Below are 27,337 nucleotides of genomic sequence, written 5' to 3'. Positions count from 1 at the left end.
TACTCTGGTGGTGGGGCCATGTCCTTAGCCTTGAACTGCTGATAGGCTGCCAGTGTGTTAACTGATATGTCCAGTGTTTAATCTTTCCTCTCTGCATCTCTCTGAGTGCAGACACGATTAAGATAGCATTTGGCAACTAGTCACCTTTAATTGCTCATGGTGTATGCAGAGTAATATGGTTTATTTTTTAATTTCTTTTTTAGTCTAACTCTCTTATTGTGGGTTAAGCTGTGCTTGCAGACAGTTACTGGAACTTAGCTGCCTGATAATAAACTGTTTACACCACTGTAATTTCATCATGTGCCTGGACCATCAGACACAAGGCATTTAAGCACCACCTAAACGAAATTGTCATTTAAAAGCATCACGTAAGCTCAGTATAATTCAAACAAGTACAATCTGTGTGTATGAAGAGGAGATGTGGATGCTTTTAAGGAGCAGCATCTGCTTTATAAATATGAGCTATGAAAGGCTTCCAAATGTCCCCTCTGTTCATCAAATGTGAATGTGATCTTCTCTTAGGAAGCCATCTGGAGTAGGCAATGCTGCAGTTACTGCCTTGCTCTGTGCCATTGTCCTGTCTGTGCCTCAGAGTGACTTGTCTCGATACTGCACACTCAGTGTTAGTGATTGGTTCATGGGGTGTTGGAACTTCAGGTGTGTTGCCAAGCTTTGGCACATCATGAAAATACTCTGTCTCCAGTGTGCTGATTTTGGGTGGTTTTAATTATTTTATTTTCTGTCTTCCCCATAGAAATATTGTGAAAGGAATGAGGAGTCTGCGAGAAATACTACGGACTGTAGAAACAAAAGCTACTCAGACCTTCAAAATGGTAAGGGAAGGGAAGATGGGAGGGTGGGGCAGTCTGGTATGTGGGAATTCTCTTGATTGACCAGTGCTGTAACACAGAAGTCTGTTTGTCCTCACTTGATTGATTGCTGGCTTTTTTTTTTTCTTTTTTTCTTTTTTCTTTTTTTTTTCCCTTTTTTTAACTTTTGGAAGTGATATATCAAGTGATCCCCTTAATTCAAAGACCTGCCTAACTGAAACCTCCAAGCTTTCAGACATGGGCATCTACATTACTTTGGGGTTAAGTTTTGTTTTTTGTTTAATTTTTTTGCTTCCTTGATTTCATTGCATTTTCTAGCTCTATTAGAAACAGATGTTACTAGTTTTGGTGCTGTCCTCAGGTGATGCTGTCTTGTTTTCTTTCTCAATGTCAGTGTGCATGCACACCTTTCTGCATTTGCATGTAGAAGCATTAAGTACTTCTGTCTCTTATAAAAGCGGTGCTTTTTTAGACTGACATCTTTCAGTGTTCCTTCTGTAAAACTCTCTTCAATGCAGTACAGAGTGATTTTTAATGGTTTCAAATTTTTCTTTTTGGTGGTGACATTCTGTATCTTTTTGCATCCTTTTATCCTGAATATCCTTTACTTTTTATCCTCAGGTAAAGAAATATTTATGTGCCTGTTTAACTTCTTAGACCTTTAACTGGGTCTTCCCTGTCTCCCCTTGGAAAGATCCTGTCCTGAAGTTACTCAGGAGGTGACAAGGTCAACAGCTTGCAGAATAGCAGTCTTGGGAATGAAAGTTTTGCAGCCCTAAAAGCATTGATACTCTTATAGCTAAACTTCTACTTGATTCTGCTTTGTGTTTTGTGTCGTTCTAGAGAAGTTGGGCAGGGGAGGTGAGCATGGGTTTGTGTAGTGTTTTTGAGAATATAAATACATGTGGAAACTTGTGCAGCAAATTAGAAGAAGTTACTTAAATAATTGTCCACTCAAATGGTTGTATCCTTTTCCAATCTGAGATCAGGGTTCAGCGGTATTTTTGTGCTCCCCTGTTCTGTCATTTTGCTGAAATGAATCTAACCATCTGCTGCTCCTAGACTGTGTCAGAACGTGGCTCAATTGCTCCTGTCCCTGTGCAGCTGGGGACAGCTGTACAACACTCCTGGGGGATCCCCTCCTTAGGGGAACTCTCAAGGTGTTCATTCAATACCATTTCCTAGGATTTAGAAGTTGCATTTTCATTGTTTTATTTATTTTTAAAGAGCCATCAAGAAGGCAAAGGGAGAAATGTGCTTAATTAAATAAGTTTTTCAAGCATGAAAGTAAAACACATGATTTTTTTTTTCCCTAATTTGTGGGATCACAGTGTTCTTCAAGCATAATGATGCTTTTTTTAGCCAAAGGCAGTAATAACATAAATCAGAGTCTTGGCTTGTTCTGGTTTGTTTGGTCTTATTCAAAACAAGAGTGAAGCTAATTTACGCAGCTACTGTACTGTATGTTAAAATTAAAGACTCTAGAAGTATTTGTTGCTTGCCTTCTGAATGGCTTACCACCAACTGTAGTCCTACTTCTTTGTGAACCAGTAGAGATCTTTGTGTTGCTGGCAAATTATTTTCCCTCCCCTCTAAGACAGTAGGAGAAAAATCTAGGAGAGTTGACTCTAGGGTAAAACTGACTAAATAATTACACACTGAGATGATAAAATGATACTGGCTAATGTTGCAGGGCCCTAGGCCGTTTTGCTCATAGTTACTTGCTATAAAAAGAATAGAAAAACTTAGTTAGAAACAGACGTCTTTCTGTAACTTGTCAGTAGCAGGGCATGGAAGGTCTTGGGGTTTCCAGGGAGTTGTATGTGATGACATTTCTTTGAGACACCATCATACGCTCAGATCACTGCCATCTGTGAAGACTCCCTTTATGATGTTCAAGAAGCAGTGCATGCTACTGTGGTTGCATTTTAGACTAATTCAGTGCATTCCTGTGTGGTGAGGTGGATGCAAATCAAGAGCCTTGCATCAAAGCAAGTTATTTTCCTGAAATTGATAATAGGAACTTTAATCTCAGTATGGTTTATTTGATCCCATAGATATTGAGGTATGATGTTGAGGTACATCTATAACATGCATGTGCTGGTATTTAAAAGAAAATTACTCTAGGTGGGCTCCTAATGCATCTCAGAGTGTAAATTTCAAATAAAATACATATCCAGTAGTCAGAGAAGTTGCAAAATTCTGTTTACAAGTATTGTGGCAGAAGGGCTGAAGTTTCAGCCTGCCCTCTGTTTTGTGCAGTATTTACAGCACAGAGTGGTGTGCTGTTCAGAATTCACAGAAGACACCACCCATTTTGATGTCTCTGAGCTTGTTTGCTGGCTCATCTGTTTACAGTGCAAGAAGTTAGAGATTTGATGGGTATCAGAAAAGGGTAAATGCCAAAGATAGTTTTGCTAAGTGAAGTTAACTTGCCTCCTTTTGGGCCCCACTTGCCAGCTGTGCATATGAAGTGAAAAGCAACTATTTAAGGATCTTTGGCTGCTTGATGGTAAAAAAAGTACATGTGATGTTGCTGTTTCACTAGAAAGTTCCTAAGCATATTCTCTCCTCCTTCCTTTACTGCAACAGGAAGAGAGAAGCAGTACCAAGATGAAACTATAATAGTCTACAAGGGAGAGTGATGTTAACAGATAAAAGGTTGATCTTTTAAACCTAACACAAAAGTCACCTGTGGCCCTCAGACTTGCATACAAAATTCTGAGGCTGAGAACACAATGTAGTGTCATCATACTCCTATATAGTGACTATTTTGAGATTGTCTCAGCAGTCCACATGGCAATCAGTTGTCCTTGTTAAGCAAAGCATCCCTTGCTGTCAGGCCTTCTTGATAACTTTTTTCCTAGAGCATTGCAACAAGACCATGTAAATGCAGGTCTTTTCACCGGAGGGAAGAAACTGACCCTTTTGTAGACCTTAGCAGCTGATTCTGCTACTCCAGCTTTCTGAAAAGTGGTACTGACATGCTGGTACATCTCCTTCCCAAGGTGGAACATTGTGAAGAGTGAATCTTTTGTGTTGGAGAAGGCTTTGCTGATGTATGCATTTTTCTGTCCTGATCTCTAGACTGCAGCCAAACAGTTAGCCCAAGTACTTCTCCATTCCCTCAGTGAAGACTGTTACTGGAGCCCTTTATCTGATCCACTTCCTGAGTTCATGAACAAGGAATATCAGTCTTATGTTAGCAATCTTCTTTGTCGGAGGCCTGAGCTGTACTCAGAAGAGAAGTAAGTGTTCATTTTTATTTCAGTCTTCTGGAAGAAGTGTATTTGAACACTCTTTGGTACTGCTAATTATGTCACTGATTCATGTAGTAGTTTGGTGCCTTCTTATTTGTCAACTTCCCACTAAAAAAATCTGCTGGAACAATAAAACATTAACCTTTGAGTGATTCCCCCTTTCCCCCAGGGAGAAGAAGGTCCAACCAAAGGACGGTCTTTGCTATGAAATTGAAATAATCTACTTAGGGTTCAGTATAGCTCATATAGGACATGTTGCAGAGCTTTTAATTGTGTGAACCTGCAAAGAAAGTATTGCCTAGCAAATGAATTATGCATGAGATGTTTCAAGTTACTGCTTCTCTTGTGAAATGTGAAAGAGGCTGACAGGATGACTGTTGACCTTCCTCAGAAAAATGTAACCTGTCTTTCAGTGTGTACTGCCCTCAAGACAACGTAGAAGAGGCTCTTCTCCTCCTCTTAATCAGTGAATCCATGGTAAGCCAAAAATGACTTTGTAGTATTAATAGTGCAACAGGATATCTAGCATTTCCATGTCTCCTGGTTGGTTTTGTTTACAGAATCTTCCCTAGATAAACAGAAGCAAGGGTTCAGGTGCTGGATGGAAAATGCTATCTATTATTTTATTAGTGACACCACTTTTATTAAGTGGAATGTCTGTGAAGAGTTTTGGGAATTATTAAAAATAGAAATTGACTGCATTCACCATAGCTGCATGGAGGTTCTGATGTCCAGGTAGATTATCAGTAGACAGATGTTTCCATTCATAACATCTGTATGGATTTATGGATCAAGAATGAGAGGAAGAGAGTCTTCCCTAAAGCCAGCCGTGATGGAGGTACCTGCTGTTTGGAATTGCGGGATGCAGTACTCTGTTTTCATGCCTTAGTCTGCAGTCCTTGGCTTTTTCCAGTCTGGAGTGATCTTTGACAGTTTCTGATGCAGTGATACAGGGAATCTTGTGACATGCAGAATAATTCATAATAAGCTACAGTGAAGTAATTAGATTTGTTCTATTTATAGCATTGGTGGCTTTAAAAAATCCATTTAAGAGGCAGGCAGAAAATTAGAGCAAAAATAACTGCATGGCAACCTTTTATAATTTTCATGTTCTGAGAAGATGCAAATGTACAGAAAACATGTAAGAAATGTTTTCTGAAAATGTGTAAGTAATGTGTATTTTACTTTAAATGCAGAGTGATCCCTTGTACCTCAATGTGAGATTCAAAACCCCTTGGAGCATTGACAACCTTCTTTGAAACTTTTTAATAGCTTTCAGACAAATTGAAAAGAGATGCTATGGAAACTTTGTTTTTTGCTTCCTTCAGTTTTTCTTGTCTGGTTCTTCTGGTTCAAGTTCTTTGCCTTTCCCACAGACTTCTTCAGAACAGGGCAATTTAAATTGTCTGCTTTCAAAATTCATGTAAAAATGGAAGAGGCAAAACCTCCCCAAAATATTAAATTGACTTCATAATCATGTACATCTGAGTGTTGCTATGTGCTTTTCAGTGCTACCTAGATTAAAGCTCTGTAGCACATCTGCTTTGTGTTTTCAAGGGCTTTTCTTCAGTCAGAGTGGCTTTCATAATTAGAAGTGGAGACTACAGGAGTGAGGACCTGTAGGATATCATGTGCACTTCTGTTAAAATCAGAACTGCTTCCATCAGTGGGGCTTGTCAGGGCTGATCCAAGCAGGAGGAGGATTAGGGTCTGGAGCAGTGATAGTACTGGCTGCTCCAGCCTTTCTGGGACTGGACTTAAGTTGGAGAGGCCATGTGGGTCCTCAAACTTCCTAGTCTTGTTCTGCTGAGGAGGTGAAAATTATACATATCAAATAGTGTGTAAAATGGTGAACTAACTGGTCCTGTAGCTAAGTTAGGGATGAAGTAGTGTGAAAATGCTATTGATAGAAACAGGACTGCTGTGCTGAGTTCCAGGTTAAATAAGTAAGCTTGGTTTATGCTTAAATGCTGCCTCTGATATATAGGAATTTCCTGGAGGAAGCTGCACTTTGATATGCTTCATATAAAACAAGCAAAAGAAGATCCTGTAGCAGAGCACTCTAGGACTCATGTAACCGTTTTTCCGATTTTGGGGAAATGGAACATCTGAACCTCCATCAGCCTTGTCACGAGTTTGGTCTAACTAAAATTCAGGACAAGTGTATAGAAATACACTTAGGAACCACATGAATGTTCTTCCTAAGTGAAGGAACAGAGGGAACAATCTAATTCTTACATATGTTTGTAATCTAGAAATACTTTCCATTTTTATTATGGTACTTAGAAGGGGAATTTTGTTTAACTTATGACATGTTTTCCATAACAGCATTGCTGTAGGCTAGTGAGTTTTCTCTTGAACAGGTTTGTTGTTTGTTTGAAGTTTTGGTTTTGTGTATTTTTTTTCTTCAATAAACCAACTTACAGAAGCTCATGGAATGAGCTAACAGGAAGCAGATTTCCGATTGAAGTCTGTCCCTAATGATACAACGTTAACAACTGAATAAAGCATACTTTCCTTCCTGGAGAGAATGTTAATGGCAAGTGATATGTTTCTGTAGGCCAGTAAACGACATGGCTGTTGTTCCTGGATTTTGGCTGGATTAGATGTTCTTCCAGTATTTACCAGTGTGAACCCCTTAAAATGAAACAGAAGTATGCAATTACACTGGCTTCTCTGACACTTTGTCAGAGCAAAACTGACCAGAAAGGTACTCCTACTTTGTCAGAGCAAAACTGACCAGAAAGGTACTCCTCTCTGACTTTTTAAAGAGACAAAGAGCAGTCAGGCCATTGTAACTCTCTTGCAAGGCTGTAAAGTGTCCTAGTTTGAAAGACAGGTGTTTGCTAAGGAAAGCAGAAGCATCCCTTTGAACTGAAAAATGTGATCTTTCCTTCCTACAGATTATTATGATTTTGAAATTAAGGGAGCTCTCAGGCAAAGGTACGGGGGTAGGAATAACAGTTCTTTACTAGCATCACTAACAAGACAAACAAGAACAACAACAGCTATGAAATTAGCCACAAACAGAACAGTAACTCAGTCCCAGTGTTTTTTGGCTGCAGGCACCTTTTCCCTGAGCTGCAGTTCCCGGTGCTGGGGGCGGGCAGGTCCCGCAGAGCTGCAGGAGGGCTGGGGGTGATGGCAGCGCTGTCCCAGGGGGAGAGAGAGAAAGATGGAGAGTCTACCTGTTCCTGACTCCTACCCCTCCAAAATGACCTTGAAGGAGGACAGAATTAGGGGAAGGTGGGACAGAAAAAATCTGTAGCCTGTGGAGGGCACAGAGCAAAGAAGCACTGGGGAGGAGCATAACTCATCAGAGAATCTCAAAGTAAATACGTGCTGAGGAGACATGGTACTTTCTCAAGAAGTGTACACCTGGAACACCTTTGCTGCTGAAATTCACTCTGTTTTTGTTTGACTTGCCTTCCTAAGGTGAAGCTGATACCTGCTTTGCTAGGGTCTGTGTGACTCCCGAGAAGATGTTATAGGGGAGTAGAGCTGTTCCCTTATAGGGGAAAGTAAGAAATTGCTTTGAGGTTCTTGAGAGCCAGTGCCTATTTCTTACCAAAACTTCTCTGGCTCTTAATGGTGGAGGGTTCTGGCTTGTGTTTACTTATCCCTTTCACTTGCATTGCAAGGGAGTCAGTTTGCATATTCTGGTGGGATGAAATGAGAATGTGTTTGAAAGGGGCAATTAATGGTTCCTTCCGTATTTCGCTCTGCCTTTGAGTCTAAGTATGTAAAAGGTTTTCAGATGGCCAAATAACATGGTGTCTTCTTTCATGGTTCTGAAGATGCTTCTGCAGATATATTGACACTTACGCTGAAAGCTTGTAGCCTGCTTTGCCCTGGCATTCTCACAAATTGCCTCCTGTGTTCTTTATGCCTGTTAAAAATGGGAACCTATTTTCATAAGCTGAGGTATCTCAGTAAACAATGAGAAGAATCCTGGTTGTTGAGCTTGGCAAATATTCCTTCTCTGTGCCAGCTGTTATTTAGTCACAGCCTTTGGCTGTAGAGTTCTCATGGAGGAATCTAGTGAAACGAATCAGGCAGCCTGACGATTGCGGCAGTCAAGTCTGTCTTTATGGGTGTTTGTGGTTTCCTGGCTACTCTCTCATTCCTTCTGTATAGCCTAAGTTATGGTATGGATGGGCTGTGTTTCTGAGAGGATGAAAATGCTTTCCTTCAGACCAAGAAGGCCAGCTGCTGACAGCCTTTACAAGCTCATACTATGGCAGAGTGATGTCTTCCTATCACATGTTGGAGAAACACGGGCTTGACTATGTTTAAACCACTAGTCCTCTCTCTTATTGCATTTAACCCGTCTAAACCAGTGACAGTTTGTGAGGAGAGCTGAGGACATACTGCAATGTGATTTTTTTCTGCTTCACCTACCAATGGGAACAGGACTGGTTCCGCCATCAGGGACTTTGGTGCTTTGAGCTGCAGGGTGTAGACAGAGGAGGTTTGGCATGACTAACCCTTAGCTGCAGTTTTGTTTATTTTAATAGCTATTCTCAAGAGTATTTAGAGTTGACTGCACCGCCCTTAAAGTTAGACAGAAGCTTCTCAGAGGCAGGAATAGAACATTTAGTATTACTTTTTGTGTTTACTTTTGAGGTTAAAAAAAAAGAAAAAGTTCTTTGTTTGCATTTAGAAACCTTCCCTTCTTGAATCTGCGGTCCAATATACAGTCTGAAATGCTTTTATTCAGTGCTGGCTCTTACAAGTGGGGATTTTGGCTGATGTGGTCCTCTAAACATACCAGGTAACATGGTTTATTTTTTTTGGCTCTGCTTTCACTCATACTGGAAGTGAAGCTCCTTGTATCCAAAACTAATAAATTTTGTGCCTGTGTAACGAAGATTAGAAATGTCATCCCCATCTTATCTCTGATTTGAATCCCTAAAGGCGATTTGACCTTGGAGGGCCTGAGAGCGTGGAACAGATGGTGAGGGGGAAGGAGGATACTGGGACTTGTCCTGTTCTTTTTACTGGTGAGAGCAAACTCATGGCTGTGAGCATGCCTTTAACAGAATAACGTTAAATCCATGTGCTTTTAAACACAGAAATAAATAAAACCTCTTAGCTCTTCAGTTCCTAGTTCTGTGAAGTAATGCTGCGCAACAAATGGTTTGGTGAAGAGGTGTTGCTTGTGTAGGTTGGTTTTTCCTGTTCTCCTTCTTTTTTTTTAAATGGCACCAAGCCCAGTGATGATACAACAGCTGGATCACCATCATGACTATTTTACTGATGGCCGTTGGACTATGGCAGCCGAAAGAGACAACTGGGGACAGTGTTGCCTGCTCTGTTGGTTCCTGCCAAATCACAGTTGTGCACTTATTATCACAGTAGTGAATCTGGCTGTCTCTGTAATCTTTTGCAAGGCAAAGCTATGTGTTCAGGACCTGCAGAGATGGACTGCAGGATGTTTCTATTGGGAAATGCACTACCTCTGCTAATTAGCTCTTGAATAAATTCTTCTAATATGAGTTGCTGGAGAACAGGGTATGAGAGCTTTTTTTCTTCTGCTTTGCAGTACTAAGTCTTGTTCCCAAACTTTCAAGGAGGATGTAAATTCTGGGAAAATAGCTTTCTAAATCCAGATAACTGTTAGCAAATGAGTGACTTTGTTACCCAAGATAATATCCATAAACAAACTTGCTTACTTTCTGCTTCTCTGTCTTTCTGTTGTGTAGGGTTGTTTGGATGTTTTGGATGGGGAATATGTCTGTCTTGCTTTCAGTGATGTTTCCAGAACTAGTTCTGCTACAGTACAGCGTGTTAGAATGTGCCTGAAACATGTAAGACCATATGTATGTGGTCATATTTAATAGGAATTATAATGGGCTGTTTTGATGAATTGACATCTGAATTGGACACCAGTAACTTGTAGTCTGTTGCTTACCGGAATGAGACACATGCCATGTAGTTCACAAGGGGATCAGTTTTCATTTGCTGTGCTTTTGGTCTGAAGTGGAATGAGTTGTAGTATCTCTCAGAGGAGTTTTGTAAGTTCCTGAGGCATGGTTTATCCTCCCCGTATTACCCACATGCCATTTTCACAGCAGCTGTGCAGTCAACCCTGAGTATTTTCTGAATATTAATATCCCTGAATGTTAGTGAGGGGAACCTTCAGGTGCTGTGTAGAGATGATCAATAACTTAGGCAAAAAGTCTGTAGCCTCTTGCATTTAAATGTCATTGTGAAGAATTAATTTATTTTGTTGGCAGTACAGGTGAAACAGCCAGAAGGGAGACCCAAGGGATATGGGCTTAAATATTTCCCAGCTCTTAGCAGAAAAGGCATCAATTGCATGATTTCAAAGGCCTGTTGTCAATCTTACACACACAGCATTTGTTTTTCTCTCTTAATGGTAGTATTAAATCACACCAATTACATTATTACAGTACACTGTGTAAAACATGCTGCTGTTCTGTATAGATGGGTTGCAGTGGATCTGGCAATTACTTCTATTATGAAAAGACACAAGTTGAACATTTGAATGGCCATGAATTAGGGGGCAGGCAGCAGGCACTCATTAAAGATTTTAATTGCTTTCTTTTTCTTCTTTGGAAAAAAGCAGGGGAAGCCATGTTTCAAAGTGAGCAATTAAAGGATACTTCATAGCTAATTGCTGTGGGAAGGGGCTGCTACATGGAATATATTCTATTGTAATTCATGTGATTGCTTGACGTTTTATTAAGAAGCACATCTTTGTACTGTGGTAAAATTTAATTTTCTGCAGCGTAACTGTGTGTAATAACTGCTGAAGTAATGGCTGTTTGGATTTGCTGTGGCTCTTTTCCTTTCTTCCTGAAATAAACAAGCCATAAATAAGCATTACTGATGTACAGCAAGTCCTCTGTGAATAGGGGGCTTATCTAGTTTGCAGGTAAGTGTATTGTGTGTGTGGATAGGAAGGTCCACGCTGTGTGTAGCCCACCATTGCAGGTGCTCGGAAAGGCAAAGCTGTTCCCTTTGGAGCCAGACTGAAAAGCCTTGCTGACCCCAGGTTCTGTGCCCTGTCAGGTTCAGTGATACCACAATGGCAAAAGGCTGGGTTAGAGCTTCTTGGGCATGTGTGGCCTCCAGATGGGCTGTCACTGGGCTGTGGGAAGGGGGGCTGAAGGTGCTCAATGTCCTAGATCTGGGCTGACTACAAAATGTGTCCAGTCTCCCCAGACAGGATTGGTGTCATGTCTGAGCCACTTACATGCACAGCTAGTTGTGCCTAATGCCTCCCAAAATATGCAAGTGGTGATGCATCTCTGGGTTGCTCACTTACCTTGGAATACTTTAAAGAAAAAGGGAGCGTTGACTGTGTATTTTTGCCTTTATAATGCAAGTTATGCTAATTCCCAGTGGTGAAGCTTGTGTTGGTATCACTGGTGACCTTCTCCATCCCACAAAACAGCCTTGGACAGAGCTTCTCTTGGTCTGACTTACTATCTGTCTCCATCCTGCTTGTGTGCTGTGAGGCATGCCTGTGTGACAATGGGAACAGCTTAAAGGGAATAGTCATGGTGGGGGTGTTGTAGCTGTGTTTTACTGCTGCTAATAGTGAAGGGGGAGGAAATAATGCAGTAGGACAAATTGAAGTTGCTGCTTATGTTATGGATAGACTTCTTGAGAGCAGTGTTGTACAAATAACCTTTTTCTAGTTGTGTTCAGGAAAATCAGTGGTCTGAAACAACAGAAACACAGGTATTGAAATAAAAAAATGTTTGTGTTAATAGCTTAGAATTTTTGCATTCTCAAATGCAAAATGAAGTGTCTTTCGACATACATTTCACTAGGTAAAATTCCCCATCCCACAGTAGCCTGCCTTCTGTGAGAGGCAAGCCACAGACACATGCCAGTTCCCTGAGTGGGGTTCAGGAAATAATGACTCACATTCCCTTCTCTGACCTCTGTATGTACACTGCCGTAGTACCTTGAGCCTTACTTAGGATGGTGATTTACCTTATTGTCCTAGTCACAATCCATATTCTTGCTACTGTTCAGTCAGTTTTTCATGAGGATTATGCCTTTTGGTATTGGGGTTTGTGGGATTTTTATGTCTCTACTATAATGTGGGGTCTTGATTTATTTTTTTAGAGCAGCTGGAATTAGTGATTGAGAACAGGTTCACTATTGAAATTGTTGAGATAGAAGTAACAATGAATTTGCTGGTGGCAGTTCTTATGCATGGAAGCATAGAGAGTGATAGATGGCAAAGACCTGTGGCTTTGAGATTTGAAAGCTTGAACAATCAGCAGGTTTATGACCTTCTTAGAAAGAATATTCATTGTGCCTGTGCATATGTTGCATTTAACTGCTGTCTGCTTGGTTAAAGTATGATATACACATATGTATGTTCGACATGTCTGCAATTTTAGAATATTGCATCCTTCTGGTATGCCCTATATTCCTGCTTTTGCGAGATTGGGGTGTGTTCTTCATTCTAATACCAGTATCTGTGGCAAAATGTGATGGACAGTCATGAGTTTTGATTGGTACTTGATGGTACTCAAGAAAGCATCTGGTTATAGGTGACTGTAATGGGAGGTTGTTGATGAGATTACAGAGCATGGGGGTGCTATCTCAGTAGCTGTTTGCTATAAACAATTGTCATAACAATGTAACCAGTGCAGAAAAAACTGCTAATGCTGTCCTATATATGTGTGAGGATTCACTTGGCAGTAAGGATCATACAGTATATGGGTTTATTGAACTGTTTTTCTCCTTTTAAAGGGGCAGTCTAGTGTAAAACCCAAGCAGAGCTTAAACATGTATTTGTTTTTTTTATTATTTTTTATTTCTGCTAATAAAGGCAGATAAGCTATGCCTCTGTACTCTTATTTTTAAATACTAAATGTACTGAGAATTTTTAAAGTTGGTTTTATTCTGTCATGCATTCTGTTGTTCTAAAGTATTTTTTTTTGATCATGAATTGCGTCTTTTGCAGTAGCATGAAAAAAAATACCTTTGTGGCTGCAGGAGCTGGTGTAAGTTTATTTGTGCAAACACTGGACTGGGTCTGATCTGTCAGCTTGCCTTTAACTGCAGTCACCATTTAGCTCTTGGTTGAGATTGTGTTAGTTGTCAGTAATTGTGTTTGCAGTCTCGGCTGGAGGCTGTGATGAAGAGTGCTTTGAACTGGGACATTGCACAGATAAAATCATGATGAAACAGCTGCAGCTTAATCACAATGAAATACGCGTGGGCTTTAAGGGCTGTATATTCTGGCAATTTTTATTATGCTTAATTCCCATGTTTAACCTTTTTACGGAAAAAAAAAATCTCCCCACAATTAGAAAGAAATAGATGTAAGATTATAGTTGTATTGTAAAATAGATCTCATAACCTTCCTGTTTCAAGGAGGGAACATTTTGTTTGCCTTTGCTCAAGGTGAAATTGCTGTCAATTTTCTTAATTTTTCTGATCTTTTAGATGTCTAGACCTGAGTGTCTGGTGTTGCACCCCTTTCAGCTGAGGAGCCCAGGGCAGTGTGTCTGCTATCAGGTGGTGCTCAGGCTCACTGGAATCCAGCACTGCCTCTCCCAGAGGCTGGGCAGTCTGGGTGACTCTGTGTTTGGAAATCAGAAGGGCTTTTCTGTTTACTTTGGAATTGTAATCTCACTCTTTGTGCTCAGAAAGCACAAAGGGCTGGGATTTTGAGGTAAATCTTGAGTCTGTGGCATGTGGTATTTTGGGACATCCTTGGAAATTGCTGAACTGATCCATTTTGTGTCAAAAGTAATGTTTCTTCTTGGTCTGAGCTCAGAAATGTACTGATAGATCAGCAAAATTAAAATATATTTTATATATTCTTTTTTTAAAATTGGTATTGCATTGCCCAAACCTTTAATTACTTTAAGCTAATGACAGGCAAATCTGATTACTTAGGCAACCTGCTCAAATCAAAAAATACAAGGTGAGTAGCAAAAAAGAACAACAAAAAAGGATGCTGTTGTGAAGAAATCTAGCATAGACACGGAAGATGAATTATCAACCTTGGAAGTGGTTACCACAGTTGCAGGCAATTGAAGTAATAAGGAAGATGCTTCAAGGATGGCCTTGAATTTCTAATTATTGAGAAAATAAGGAAGATCGTTTAAGGATGTCCTTGAATTTCTAATTATTGAGGAAATGGGATCTGGTAGGTCTGTTTCATAATGCTCTAATTCTGTGACACAAATCCAGATGAGATATGTGTATCAGTTCCTTCCTGTAGATACAGCTGTCTTCTTGAGTTTGCTTAGTGTGAGTACAAAACACCTCTGTGGAAACACCTTCCTTATGTTGGGATAAACTTTTAAAAGGAAAAAAAAGCAACTTTGAGATGTTTTTAAACAAAATGTTGTGAGTGGTGGGTGTAGCTTCCTATGGAGGAGTCGGTTGTGTTTTGCTCTCCTGGTTTCTGATGTCTCACTTGTGTGTGCGCAGGCGAACCGGGACGCAGTGATCAGCCGAGCCCCAGAGCAGCAGGATGACCGAGCTGTCAGCCTCCGGGATGCTTCTGCTGTCTACGACCTCCTCAGCATCACTCTGGGCAGAAGAGGGCAGTATGTGATGCTGTCTGAGGTACCTCCCTTGGCCTCTGCCCCTCCAAACACCGTGGCTTGTTGGGGAAGATGAAAATGGAGTGTGCTACTTAGCAATTTGTAGAAACAGCTACAGAGCTATGGCTGCAAGGGCCAGAAATGCACACAGAAATGCTTGGGACGTTAACGTAATTTATATGTAGGCACTTGAACAAAGTTGGCTGCCTTTTGAAGTGATGATGTATGCTAGCAAGTCCCATTAGCTGAGAAGTGTAAATGGTGTTATTAAAAAAAAAAAAAAAATCACCTGGGTCTCCAGGGCCACAGCAGATTGTTTCCTGACCCAAGCAGCAGTCTTGACAAAAGGTGTAGGGAGGAAAAGAAGGACTGATATTTCTTTTGGCATTTCTTTCTCAGTGCTTGGAGAGAGCCATGAAGTTTGCATTTGATGAATTTCACCTCTGGTACCAGCTTGCCCTGTCCATGGTAGCTTGTGGAAAGGTAAGGTTCAAACCAAAGGGCTCAGAAGGGGCACATATTCCTCTGAAAGAGTGGATCTGGGTTACTTGCTTGAATGTCATGTGTGTTGTACCATCAGGCAGGTATGTGAAAGGACAGTGCTCTCCTTTCAGTCTCTGATTGCACTTTGTGATGAGGGGTGTGTGTTTGGTATTGAGTACTGTTCTTTCTGTGTAGTAGTTTTTTTCCCGTTACCAGGGAGAAAAAATGGATTTTGTGCATAGCTGTGGGTTGAAAAGCATTATACAGCTGTCCATTGTCTGCAGGTTCAACATAAATGGGCTTAGTATAAGAAAGAGCTGATGTCTAAAACTGCCATCAGTTCACTCTGTGTCTCTGTGCAGTTGACTTAGGCTGTGGTTTGTCTGTCTGTTAAAGGAAATGTAGTTTTTTTTTTTTGTAGAGAACTTGTAAGTTTTAATATTTTTGAAGTGCTTGATGCAAAATATGCTCTAGAAAAACAATGTGAATGTTGGCATGGTCATGTGTTACAGCATAAGTGTTTTTTTAAAATTAGTGTGGTATTTATGAAAGTCATCAGTAAACCACTGAGGTGGCTGAAACGTGGTTTTGAAAAGTAGCAGAGGTGACAGAAGCTTTTCTTTATTAGTCTTAAAAGAGTGGGCTTCCTTTAGGAAATGTAGATGGTACAAAATTTAGCCAGTTCATTCTGGAGTCCCCGCCTACATGTTTGCGAGATATGAGCAAGTTGATGCTGTGTAATAGTAGACCACTTAACATGGTCCTGTATTCTGTGCCCGTGGAGTGTCCAGGAATTCACATGGACTGAGTGGAGACCACCAACTGGCAGTCATGTCCCAAATTCCAACTACTACTGGCTTTTTATGGTTGGAAGCTGAGCCAGAAACAGTGGCCTTGGCATGAAAATAAGAGATGAATCTATGCTTCTTCAAAGAAATTGTTTTATGAGGTATAAGTGGCTGCAAAGGTTGGAAGATGTCTGAAGGCATTCATTTACTTCTATGAGCATAGGCAAAGTGCTATCTTGGAAGACTGTTGTTAAGCATTCTACTTCAAAAAATGGTAGAATAATGAGAGAAAGTCTAATAAACAGCATCAGATGTGACTAAGGGTATAGTAAGCAGTACTATGGAAAAACTGAAATGATTTTTTTCACTTTAAAGGGGAGGAAAAAATCTAAGAGAAGAAAGTCTTGGAGAGCTCTTCAGAGGAGGGATTAATCTTGTCTGTCCTGGTTAGGACAAGAGGTGATGGCATCTAATTGCAACAACACAAGTTCATGTTTCTTATTAAGAGGAAAAAAAGTAAGGCTGGTAGAACACTGGAAACAGAGTGTCCTGTGGAGATTGTGTGGAGCCTAAATCATTGGGAATCTGTGGAGCACCCTAGGCAAATCTGTAGTGGCCCCTCTATGAGGCACCAGGGGTGTCTGCTGTGGGACCTTGCAAACTCTGACTCTGTTCTGGGACTTCATCATTGTCTCCTTTTAAATATAATAGATCTGGTTGATTTATGAGATACTAAAGCTTTGGCAATGCATATTAGTAGATTGGGGAGCTGAGCAGAGGTCTTTAGGCAGAAGGAGCCTCACAGATTGCTACAGAAGTTCAGTGCAAGCATTTAACAATCCAATTCCAAGCTTGGAAACAAATGGTTAGACTCAATCATGTATAAGGAAACCTGAAGCTACTGGTGGAATACATAAACAATGAGCTTGGTGCCATGGTGTTAATGTTGTGGTGTTGCATTGACATAGGTCAAGTGGGGGCTTACGTGTCATGTCCAGTTCACCATGGAATTCTGCTGGAGTTAGCATAGTCTTGCCCTCTGTGTCTTTGAAAATCCTTCAGGTGCCTTATTCCTTGGTACTGGGGACAACAATGATACACAGGCCATCATAGAAAGGCACAGAATCTTTCCATGAACATGGGGTTTGCCTGGGAGCTTTATTGGCATTACAGATTGTGTAACCTCGTTCTCAACAGCAGACAATGCTGTAGCTCTAGTAATCTGCTAGAGAGCAAATGAATATTTTTAACTGCTGATGTTTGAGAGTGAGTGTATGCAGAGGATAACTGTGCTTCAGTCTTAGGTAAGCATGGAGAAGTGGGGCCTGATCTTCAGCTTCTTACAACTTGCATGGCAATTCCATTCCTGTCCATTCTGTGTTTGCATACCTCTTCACCTTCCCTACATGTTACAGAATATTTGGTATTTAGACATTTATGTTGCTCCTTTTTGGTTTTTTTATCTCTGTAGCTGTCCTATCTTTTCAGATTTTCAAGTACATCATGTCTTTCTGCCTGTACTTTAAATATTTACAAGGTAAAATATCCTGATCTTGCCTATTGATGTAACAGCTCTAAATGTTCTGAGCCCTATATGGGTCAGAGGGAATTCCCTTACCCAACAATCCCATCTGTGCAGTATTTTACTTCTAATCCCAAAGTATTCCCTGAGGATTCCTGTCATATACACCGCAATGCGTCATCTTGCTAATGGGAGATGTGGCATACATTTTTATATTGCTTTGCAGCTTGATAGTAGGACAGAGTTCATTTAAAACCAAGTGCTCCAGCATAGCAGAAAGAATTGATGCAAAAACAGTGTGGTCAGTCTAGACTGCAGAATGCAGAGTACACTTGAGCTTATATAGGTGAAGATCTATTTTCACCTGTCGCAGTCACAGCCAATTCATGATCTCATTTCTTGGTAATGAAACCTCACATCCTGCAGCATTACTTGTTAAGCAGTACAGCAAATTGCTCTCATAAATCCTGGGCATGACAGGAACAGTTTTATCAACCTGTAAATGCTGGAAACTTTGGTTTCTCTTTTTTTTTAAACATGTTTTTAGGATTTTCAACTCTGACCTTCTTAAAAGTGCCATAAAAACCTGTATTGCCCTCTATTCCACACTGAATTTGACTAGAGGTATGTTTAATTTGTATGTTCAGATTAAGTCAATCAAGTAAAATTTCAATACAGTTTATTCTTCTGCCTGCCAAAAGATTGCCAAATGGTGATTGTCATTTTTTACAAGTGATCAGTCTACATATTAAGCCAGCCACCTTGGCTCATTACCACATGTAGGCTTAAGTTTACATATTATTCTGAAAAGCATGTGTCGTAACAAAAATAAGCACATCACTTCAGCGAGTTCCTACAGGCCTTGGGGCTTCCTAAAACAGTGAATGAAAAAACTCAAGGAAGCATAACCTTCCTGTCTGTCTTTTATCCACTTAAGTGGTGGAAATAATGGAGTGACAGCAATTTCACTTTCCTATGTTTCTCAGCAACTTGCATAATGAGAAAGATTATGTGGTCTGGTTGTTTTTTAACCAGTTTTTAGGAATGCCTTTTATATTGAGCTGTATGTTCACTGAACAAGGGAGGCATGTATAGCTAAATGATAAAATTTCATTTGAAATATTTTTGTTGGAAAATTTAGATGGGAAGGGAAGGAAATGCTGGGAAAACCTAGACAGTGGCTAAGATGTGGTGGGAGATGTCCTGTGTCACCAAGTGCAGTTTTGAATAGGCCAAAGACATTTAAATCATTCTAATGCAGCAGCCCTGTTCATGTTCAGCTGAACGCTGAATTTTTCACAGATGCTTTAAGTTGCTTCTGCTGGTAGTAACGTTGGCTATGTGGTAATATCAGCTAGAGGCTGAGTGGGCATCACAGCTCCCTGCCTGTGCTGCCGTGCGTGGACAGGCTGGAGTCTGAGTGGCGAGTGGTGTGATAGCCAGATGCCATCTGGCAGAGTCCTCAGGCAGTGAGATGAGCCACTGTCCTGCTGCCAAAGTAAAGCCAGTGCAGACAGTTGGATCTGCTCATCTCAAGGTTTTGAAAAAGTGACCAGTATTGAGCAACATGGGGAAAGGAAGGACCAAACTCTCTTTTACAGAGTGGAAAAGACTTTGTAGTCTTTGCAGCAGTGAAGAGAGGCAGCTGCTTGGGGTAGATTAATTCTCTGCTGCTGCTTTCCAGCTGAACAGTTTTGCCTGGAGGTCGTGGAGATTCCCAGCACACAGCTCTCCTGCAGACTGGGGTAGCTCTACCGACATTTCTGAAGTTGGAGGCAGATGTATCATAGTGTCTAGATGATGTATTACAAGCACAAGGGATGTGTAATAGGGTCCTTGTGCACTCACAAGCATTTCCTTGGCCTTGGACCAGTTGGATCAGTTACATGTTCCCTTTTCAGATTTCTGTCCCCTTCCACACCTACTATCCTCACATAGGACCTAGCCTGGGTGTCCCAAAGTGTCACTGGAGCTCCCTGGGAGTAGAGACTAAGAAGTCCATCGTGAGTAGGCCCTTGCTTAAAGGTATGGTACTTAAGACAATCTTCTACATCTGCATTGTGAGTGTTAAAATTCATGCCTTGGACAACATGAAGCAACATTGGTGCCTGTCTTCTGCCTACCACACAAGGAGACAAGATTTGTGTTTAGTGACACTGATTTGCCATTTTCCTAAGGGTATCAAGGGAGGGATTCTTCAATGATAGATGTGAAAATATTCTGTGAATACCCAATCTGCGTAGTTCAAAAGTGCTGGGTGCCCTAGTTGAGCCATTCAGCTCTCATGAGTCTTAAAGTACAATGGATGTTTATTGTTGCTAGTGCATGCAATAATGCGTGGAAACATTTTCACAGTCATGTTCAGTGTCTCTGCCTGGAAAAAACCCACAACACAACTTGGTTAGCAAGTGAAGAACTTTAGGATATGTATTTCTTGAGAGGAGCGGTGAGTAGCAATATAACCTTGGGCCAGCTGAAGGAAGGCTGGAGTATCTGCTGGGAGAGGATAGTGTGCTTTCACCCCTTAGCTGTGTACTGAGGAACTGAAGTGCCTCAAGAGTGAGTAAAGGAGGAGCTCAGGAACAGCTGAACGGTCTGTGGGGAAAAGCCTCTGTGAGAGCTCAGTGGAGCTGGAAGCAGGTACCTGGAGGCAAGGGCTGTACTCAGCAGGCCTTGTACTGCGATTGCTGATGGTGGTTTTATGTTCTTGTGATGCCTGCCACAAAGCTCTCCAGCCCTGCAGAGCATGACCATCTCAGTGCTTGCCTTGAAGATGGCAATTGTGTGACTTCAGTCAGCAGCCGCTGACCCTCCCCAGTCCCCTGTAGCCCATACTGGGGACACCACAGGAGCAATGGTCAGCATTGCCATACAGATGGATAGGCCTGGAAATAGGCAATGTAAGCTCCAAGCATGATACCTTGCAAAACGAGGCAGATAAAGCTGCTTTCAACTACACAAAATGCTCCTTTCTGCTCTTACCCATTATTACCCATTACCTCTTCAAGGTAACGGGAAAAAAAAATAACGCATGTCTACCTGAAGGATTTTCTTAATCGTGTAATGCTTCAGGAGGTGTCTGGTGTTATACAAAGGGAAGGAATCGAATCCTTCTTGGCATCTGTCATTCAGTAGTGTTTCTGAGGCACTAAGCTGCAGCTCTTCCCAGAGCTGGTCTTGCAGTGTCACTGTGTTCCCTTTGGCTGCTCAGCAGTTGGAGATACCACAGTCTTGCCCAAAGCTTGTGCTGGCAGCATTTTTAAGGTTTTGAAACCAGTCTTACACAGACATGAACTCTGATTTTGGAGCCCTTAGCAAAATAATAATTTGGTCATAGCCAAATAATGACAAGCTAATGTCTGAGCTGCTCCTATCTGTGCTGCACCCAAAAAAACGAATCCTTCCCCTTATTTAAACAGTGCAGCAAAAGCAGATGTCTCTAAGTGCTTCAAGGAGCTTCAAGTTTGACTCAGCCATGCCTGTATTGCCAACATACAGCTTTCCAGAAGGTTAGAAGCAAAGTTAAAAATATATTTAATACATAATTCTGCAGCAACAGCAGACAAATTTTATGATTTAGGCTGTTCCTTCTGTTGGTATCCTTGCAAAAGCTTAGGCTAGTTACTAGGCAACTGGTATTAAAAAAAAAAGTACATTTCTCTTTGTATTGCAGGCAGGAACCTTGGAAGCAGCAGAGGCCTCGGATGGCTCCTTAAATAGCATTGCTGGGGAATGAGAGTAAAAATATTGAACATTCATTGGTTAAAGATCCTGTTACAAAGGTCAGCTATCTTGGGGATATTCAATAGTTTGGTTTCCTTTGGTGCAAAGGAAAGATTAGAAGGGAGTTTGCCTGTGTGCTGTAGATAGTACAAAAAATGGAAATTTCCTAAGATGCCTGACTGTTGAGCAGAATACCTAGGTGGGCAATATAATTGCCTTCAGGCTTAACTCTCTTTTCTTGACAGAAAGTGTGATGTGAGGTGTTTGTCGCATTAGCAAGTACAAATGTGTGCTTGTAGATCTTAGAATATAAGAAGTGCTTTTAAGAGGGAGTATTTGAAGCTGCTTAACTGCAGTGCTCTAATTTTATAAACACAAGGTAAAAGAAAAGGGAGAGAATCAGCTCCTGTGTTAAGAGAAGTAAATGTCTTAGGGGAATGATGTTCATGCTGAGGTTCACAGAAATCTCTAAAATCAGTGGAAAGCTAACAGCAAAACTACTGATTCCCGAGTTCTCAGTTGCTTGCTCATTCTGACATCTTTCTATGTCAGTTCAAGGTCGTTTATATATAAATGACTGTGAATCCCAGGACACAGGGAATAATAATTCTTGCATTGGGATGAAAGATTTCCTCCACTTCCCCGCAATCCCTTTGAAAAAAATGAAGTTTTTAGACAGGATCATGCAAGAAATATATAGCAGCACTAGTTGTGGAAATTGATTTGTGTGCTGAACTCCCAGGTAAATTGGGAATGAAGCTGTCTACCAACCCACCATCTTGAGGAACGTTTTTCCTTCTGGCTGAAAAGTACCAAAGAAGCAAAAAAACTAGGGAGTCTTTTGGAACCTGTGCAAGAGAAGAGCAACTGTTCATGGCACATCAAAGTCTATCAGGCATGATTTTCTGTCTGGAAATTATACTTACTTTTACTTATATCTGTGTTTTCTTTAACTTCTAAATATGAAATGGCTCTCTAACTTCCTTTGGTTGCTTTGGTATGGTGAGAGAGTAAAGGAGGGGAAAGAATGGAAATTGTGTTGGTGTAACCTAGAAAAAACAGGATTTGGGCAGCATCTATGGGTTTGCCATAACTGATGGCAAATTCTCTCAAGCCATTTAGGAAAGGAAGAAAATTAACTATAGGATGTTCTTGGTTCTCTTCTGCTCATGTGCAAGCATCTTTGAGGAGTATGCTTCCATGCTTTGTTATTGAATTAGTAAATGGGGAGTGGGAGTTGTGTTCTGTGTTTGGATAGTTGTTTTTATTTGCATTTTACTCCCTTATAGGATTCAAAACCATGGCTGCCATCATTATATAGGGAAAGATATCCTTTCCATCCTTCTCCTTCCCCAACAGCTTCCTTTCTGTAGATGAGAGGCCAAATGAGACCTAGTTTTCTGGAGTCCTTGGAAACTGATTCTAGTGCAGTCATTGTAATCCAGCAATTAACAAGTTAAGTAGAAACATTATAAATCCTGGCTTGAATTACTATATTTTAGTGAGCCCCTCCAAAGCTGAGTCATAAGTGGGAAGCATGTACTCACTTGGAATTCAGTTTCTGCTCTTCTCAAAGCATGCTTCACCGGTAAATGAAGTTATTATTGCCATGCAGTGAATCTCACAAACAATGCATTTGGCTGCCTGGTCCACCCCCACTAAGTGAAAGAATGTGTACATTTTAATTACCAGATTATTTCAATGTTGCACAAGCACTGTTTCATATTAAATATTTTTACAAACCAATGATATCTGTATTCAATTATGAGTGCTTCATATTTTTTTCCTGGCTGTTAATGTCTGTACTTAGTATCTGTAAGAAACCTTGATATTGCATGTCATGCCAGTCTCCCCTAAGTAAGGTCACTGTGGGAGTGGGATAATATTTCTCCTGTCATTCCTTGACTAATGTTTTCATCATCTGTATAAAATATCTGCTGAGTAAATTTTTCAAGGTGAAATTATATAATACCTCTTGAATTTTTAAAATGAAACTGGGGAGAAAGGCTTCATGTCACCCTGTTTCTTAAAACCACTTCTGCTCCATATGTTTAGTTGCAAATTTTATAAACTTCTTTAAAATGACATAACTTTGTAAATGTTTTAGGAGCAGTGCAGAAACTGCCTCTTGCTCTGTAAATGCGTGTTCGGAAGCTCTCGAGTGCATATGTAATAAAGTGACCAGACACCTGAGGTGTTTGGGTGTAGGCACATGGTGGGACCTTCTCCTGTGCAGCATTCAGTAGTCACTTCTTTGCAGTGGCCTCCTGAACAGGCTTGGGACAGGACAGACATGGCAAGGGCTCTGTGGCTTGAGGGTGCTGGAGACTGTGGCATTGGTTTGTCCTGCAGACAGGGAGGGAGCAGAGTTCAAGAGGAACTGGCAAGGAATGGGTTGTGTCACTTCTCTTCTGGTGTGGGTCCTACAGCTGTGGCCCAAATTAGGTCAGGCCTGTCATTGCTTTGCTTTGTGCTAGTGCTGGCTGTGCTGACCCACAGGAGAGCTGCCACCAGCTCCCAGGTGCCTCCTACTTTCCCTGAAGTTGCAGTGCTGGTGGGGAGCTGAGAAATGACCACTGGCTTGAGCTTGTGTTTTTGCAAGTGTTGGCTGTGGACAGTGTATGGCCTTTTGCATATCTGGCCTTTGCAGTTCACTTTTGTGTGGTGAGGTGACAGGGGTTCAGCTGCAGATACACTGCCTGTCATGGTGCATGTTGTCCTGCTGTCACGTTTGTTTATTTTCTGGAAACACCTGTGTGGCTGGAATATGGGTAGGAGGGCAAGAAGGTGATATCCAGCCTAGGTTCCCTTGTGGGGTTATGCTTGGATTTCCAACACATCCATCATGCTGCTGGAAATACCAGCTGCTTTCAGTGCATTTTGTGAGACAGAGGAATAAGATGCCACTAAAACCTGAGACGCCACTTGTTCTGAACAAATGGGTGCCAAGGACGTTCATTCTGAAGGATGCTAATCAACTCATGACAACAGAGCAGAGCAGTGTGTTTGTTCCTGTACCTCAGGGTTGAATTATTCATCTTTTATTTCTGAGAGGGATGGAGTAATGGTTTAAACTCTAGGAAAAAGTTCATTGATTTCCATCCTTGGTCTGAGACAAGCTTCCTTCTGGCTTTAGACAAATTGTGCATTTTGAATTTTAAATTAGCAAATGTTTCCTTGCTTTTACTGATCATGCCTGATGCTCTCCATAAGTGGGAGCAACCTGAGGAATATAGGGTGTGCTGCTGCTCTCGTTCAGACCACAAGGCAGGTACCCAAGCTTTTCAAGCAGGAGGATTTGCTCCCTGCTGCATTGGTTATGAAATCCCTCTTTGCCTTAGCGTGGGCATGGCCAGTGTACGTCTTGTTTTCCATTTTTCCAGGCTCACTTCCAAGCAAATTCCTAATCAAGCTTTTGAATTCAGCAGCAAGAAATGGGAAGTGCTGATGGACAATGGGAATGTGAAGTTGTGGTGTTGCTGCAGGGGATTGCAGCAGCCACCAGACCCTGCGTGGGTCAGAGTTCCAGCAGAGAGAGCCCCTGGGGTCAGGAGGAGATGCCCAAGACCTCATGGGAATAGCAGATTGTTTGACTTTGCAAGCTTCTGGTGCTGCTCTTCTGTAATATAGGAAGGCCATGACTATTTAAGGTGCTTCTCAGCCGGAACATTGTGTCTTGGGACTGTGTGGAAGACTCTGGGAGGAAACAGGCATGCAAGGAGAAATTCCAAGAGAATAAAACTTCCCCTTGAGCTTAGGCATGAAAAAATTTGAGTGGATCAGGGTCAGTAGTGAGAAAGGTTTAATTAAACATAAGACAAACTGATTCAGATGGAATGGGCTGGGAGGCTCTGGCGGGGAAACTCCTGTCACCTTCTTACTGTCTGACATGGCCTTCTCATCACTGCCTCAGACCAGAGCTTTCTTCATTCCCCTTTAAAGCGTCTCAAATGTGGCAGCCATGAATGTGTGCTGTAAAACACAATGTTGGCAGAGCACATCAGATCAAAAGGGCTATATGAGTGTGAATCTTAAAAAACATCCTCATTAATGGTAACCTAACACCAGAAAGACAGCAGGAGTTTTATGGGCTTTCTTTCTAACACATGCTTGGACCACCCACTGAACAGTGTATTGGTCCACATCCACCCTTTGTATGATGGGGTCCCAGTTGCTTGCTTGTATGTTCTGGAACTGGAGAAGGCACAAAACCTACTGAGAAGATTACTGTAGCTGAACAAACCTCTCTGAGTTAAGTTGGCCTAAAATGTGAATGTACTGGAGGATAAGCTCTTTATGATCTCTTCTGGCTTACTGGAAGATGATTATATGCAAGGAAGACTGCAACAGAATTCTTATGTATTGGGAGGGCAGAGCTAAAATAACCAGTGCGTTGATAGCTAAGAAAACTGTTTCTTGTGAAGTGCACAGCCAGGGCTGCCTCTTTGGCATGTTTCCTCTGAGCGTGGGAAGAGTGTGTTTGTGTGTGTGTGTGTGTGTGTGTGTGTGTACACACGTCTGCATGTGGAGGTGGGAATAAAGTTGCTGACTTGTTGCTGACATGGGATTCTTTTCTCCATAGCACTTCTTTGTACATGTCCCTGCAATATTTTGCATGGGCTCTCAACAGCATTGTCTAATCAGCCTTTTTTATTTCCTCCCCCTCTCTCCCACTCCTCCAGTCAGCATATGCTGTGTCAGTGCTCAGAGAGTGTGCTAAACTGCGACCTACAGATCCCACCGTTCCTCTTCTGGCTGCCAAGGTCTGCATTGGGTCACTGCACTGGGTAAGCAAGCTGATGTAATTCTTATTATGTAATGGATTAGGTGCTGCAGTGACACTGCCACAGTGTAGTTGCAGTAGGGAGAAAGGGAATCCCTGATAAAAATCATACATACACGTGTCTTTTATACAAAAATGAAAATCCCTGCAGTAAATTTTGCAGTGAGTCATTAAAATGTGTTTTTTCTGGCACACTGAAGAGAGAAGGAGGGGGTTCTGAGTACTGCTGCTTCACCTTAGTGTCATGTTGAATGAGCCACTCTTGTAGCCCCTGGAAGACACAAGTTAATAGTTATAAGTGGACTGTTAGATCATTCAGGTCTGCTGGACAACTCAATCCTTTGTTCTTGAAGTTGCTGTGTCAGTGTTTTGTGTTCTGGATGTGTCAATGTATGCCCCAGAAGCAGAGTGGGAGTGGAAGTTGGTGCCCGTGAAATTCTGATCATCCAAAGGAGCAGAAACATCTGTCACTCTTTCTCTACTTGGTTTAATTAACTGAATGGCAGCCTGCTGTTCTCACCTGTCCTCACCACGAGGTGTCCCTGCAGTCAGTGAAGGATTACAATTCCTAAATAGAAGTAAAACACAGATGTAAGAACATGAAAGAAAACACCAGAAGAATCTGCACAGATTGCGTTGAAAAGCTGTAGAAGCCCATTTGCTCCTGTTTTGTTCCCTTTCCCTGCCTGCCCACTTTCTACATCCCTGTCTTATGAAAGCTGCTGTTCAGCTAAACTTGAGTTGTATTCATTTACACCACCACCAGGGATTATGTCTGGTTATGTATGTTTTTGAATGAACTATACTGTTCAAACAATGATGGTTAAGCTTATATGTGAGTCAGCAAAACTGAGCAGCATCTTTTTCTAGGAAAAAAATCTTCAAGTCTGAGGACCTTGAGGGAATCCTTGCTGAACTGCCCAACCTACTTCTGCTCTACATTTGGAGCAATTTAACTCTCTTGTGCCCACAGCTCAGTCTCTAAATTTTGAAGGCTGAGTCATTCAGTGATACAAAAAAGATTCACAGTGAATGCTGTTTTTTTAAATAAGTCAGGTTTTTCAGATTATTCGAGATGTTAAAACAGTGTGAAAGTGAAGCATTACAGCTGTGTTGAAAACTGTTCTTAGTATGTCTGAAGTTTTCAAAGCACAGCGAGCTTATAAAAATACCTGGTTACTTTGAAAAAACATTGAGAGACTGTAATTCAATTCCAGCTTGGGGAATCCAGTATGTCCAGACTTCTCATACACGACAGATCTGGTAAAACAACTGGCAAACCCTAAAAATTAGGAAAGTCAAGGGAAGAAGGGAAAAATGAGCTTGTTTTGATTATTTCAAAATAAGAAGTTCTTTTTCTTCACTGTGCTGCTTTTTTATTGTGTGACATGCTTT

General features: G+C 41.3%; 1 protein-coding gene across 2 annotated transcripts in view; it reads left to right on the top strand.

Annotated features, from left to right (window-relative positions):
- TTC7A (tetratricopeptide repeat domain 7A) overlaps positions 1 to 27,337 on the top strand; it is a 166,179-nt gene that overhangs the window by 28,932 nt on the left and 109,910 nt on the right. The window contains exons 6-11 of one of the 2 annotated variants that reach the window (XM_062490355.1): positions 755 to 833; positions 3,918 to 4,078; positions 4,504 to 4,567; positions 14,528 to 14,665; positions 15,043 to 15,126; positions 25,842 to 25,946. In XM_062490355.1, the coding sequence (XP_062346339.1) occupies positions 755 to 833; positions 3,918 to 4,078; positions 4,504 to 4,567; positions 14,528 to 14,665; positions 15,043 to 15,126; positions 25,842 to 25,946 (631 nt within the window). The remainder of the gene's footprint in view (positions 1 to 754; positions 834 to 3,917; positions 4,079 to 4,503; positions 4,568 to 14,527; positions 14,666 to 15,042; positions 15,127 to 25,841; positions 25,947 to 27,337) is intronic. The other variant, XM_062490354.1, reaches the window with a different exon arrangement.

The sequence above is a fragment of the Cinclus cinclus genome, chromosome 3 (assembly GCF_963662255.1).
Source record: "Cinclus cinclus chromosome 3, bCinCin1.1, whole genome shotgun sequence".
Taxonomy (NCBI): domain Eukaryota; kingdom Metazoa; phylum Chordata; class Aves; order Passeriformes; family Cinclidae; genus Cinclus; species Cinclus cinclus.
This window is presented reverse-complemented; position numbering and strand designations above follow the sequence as displayed.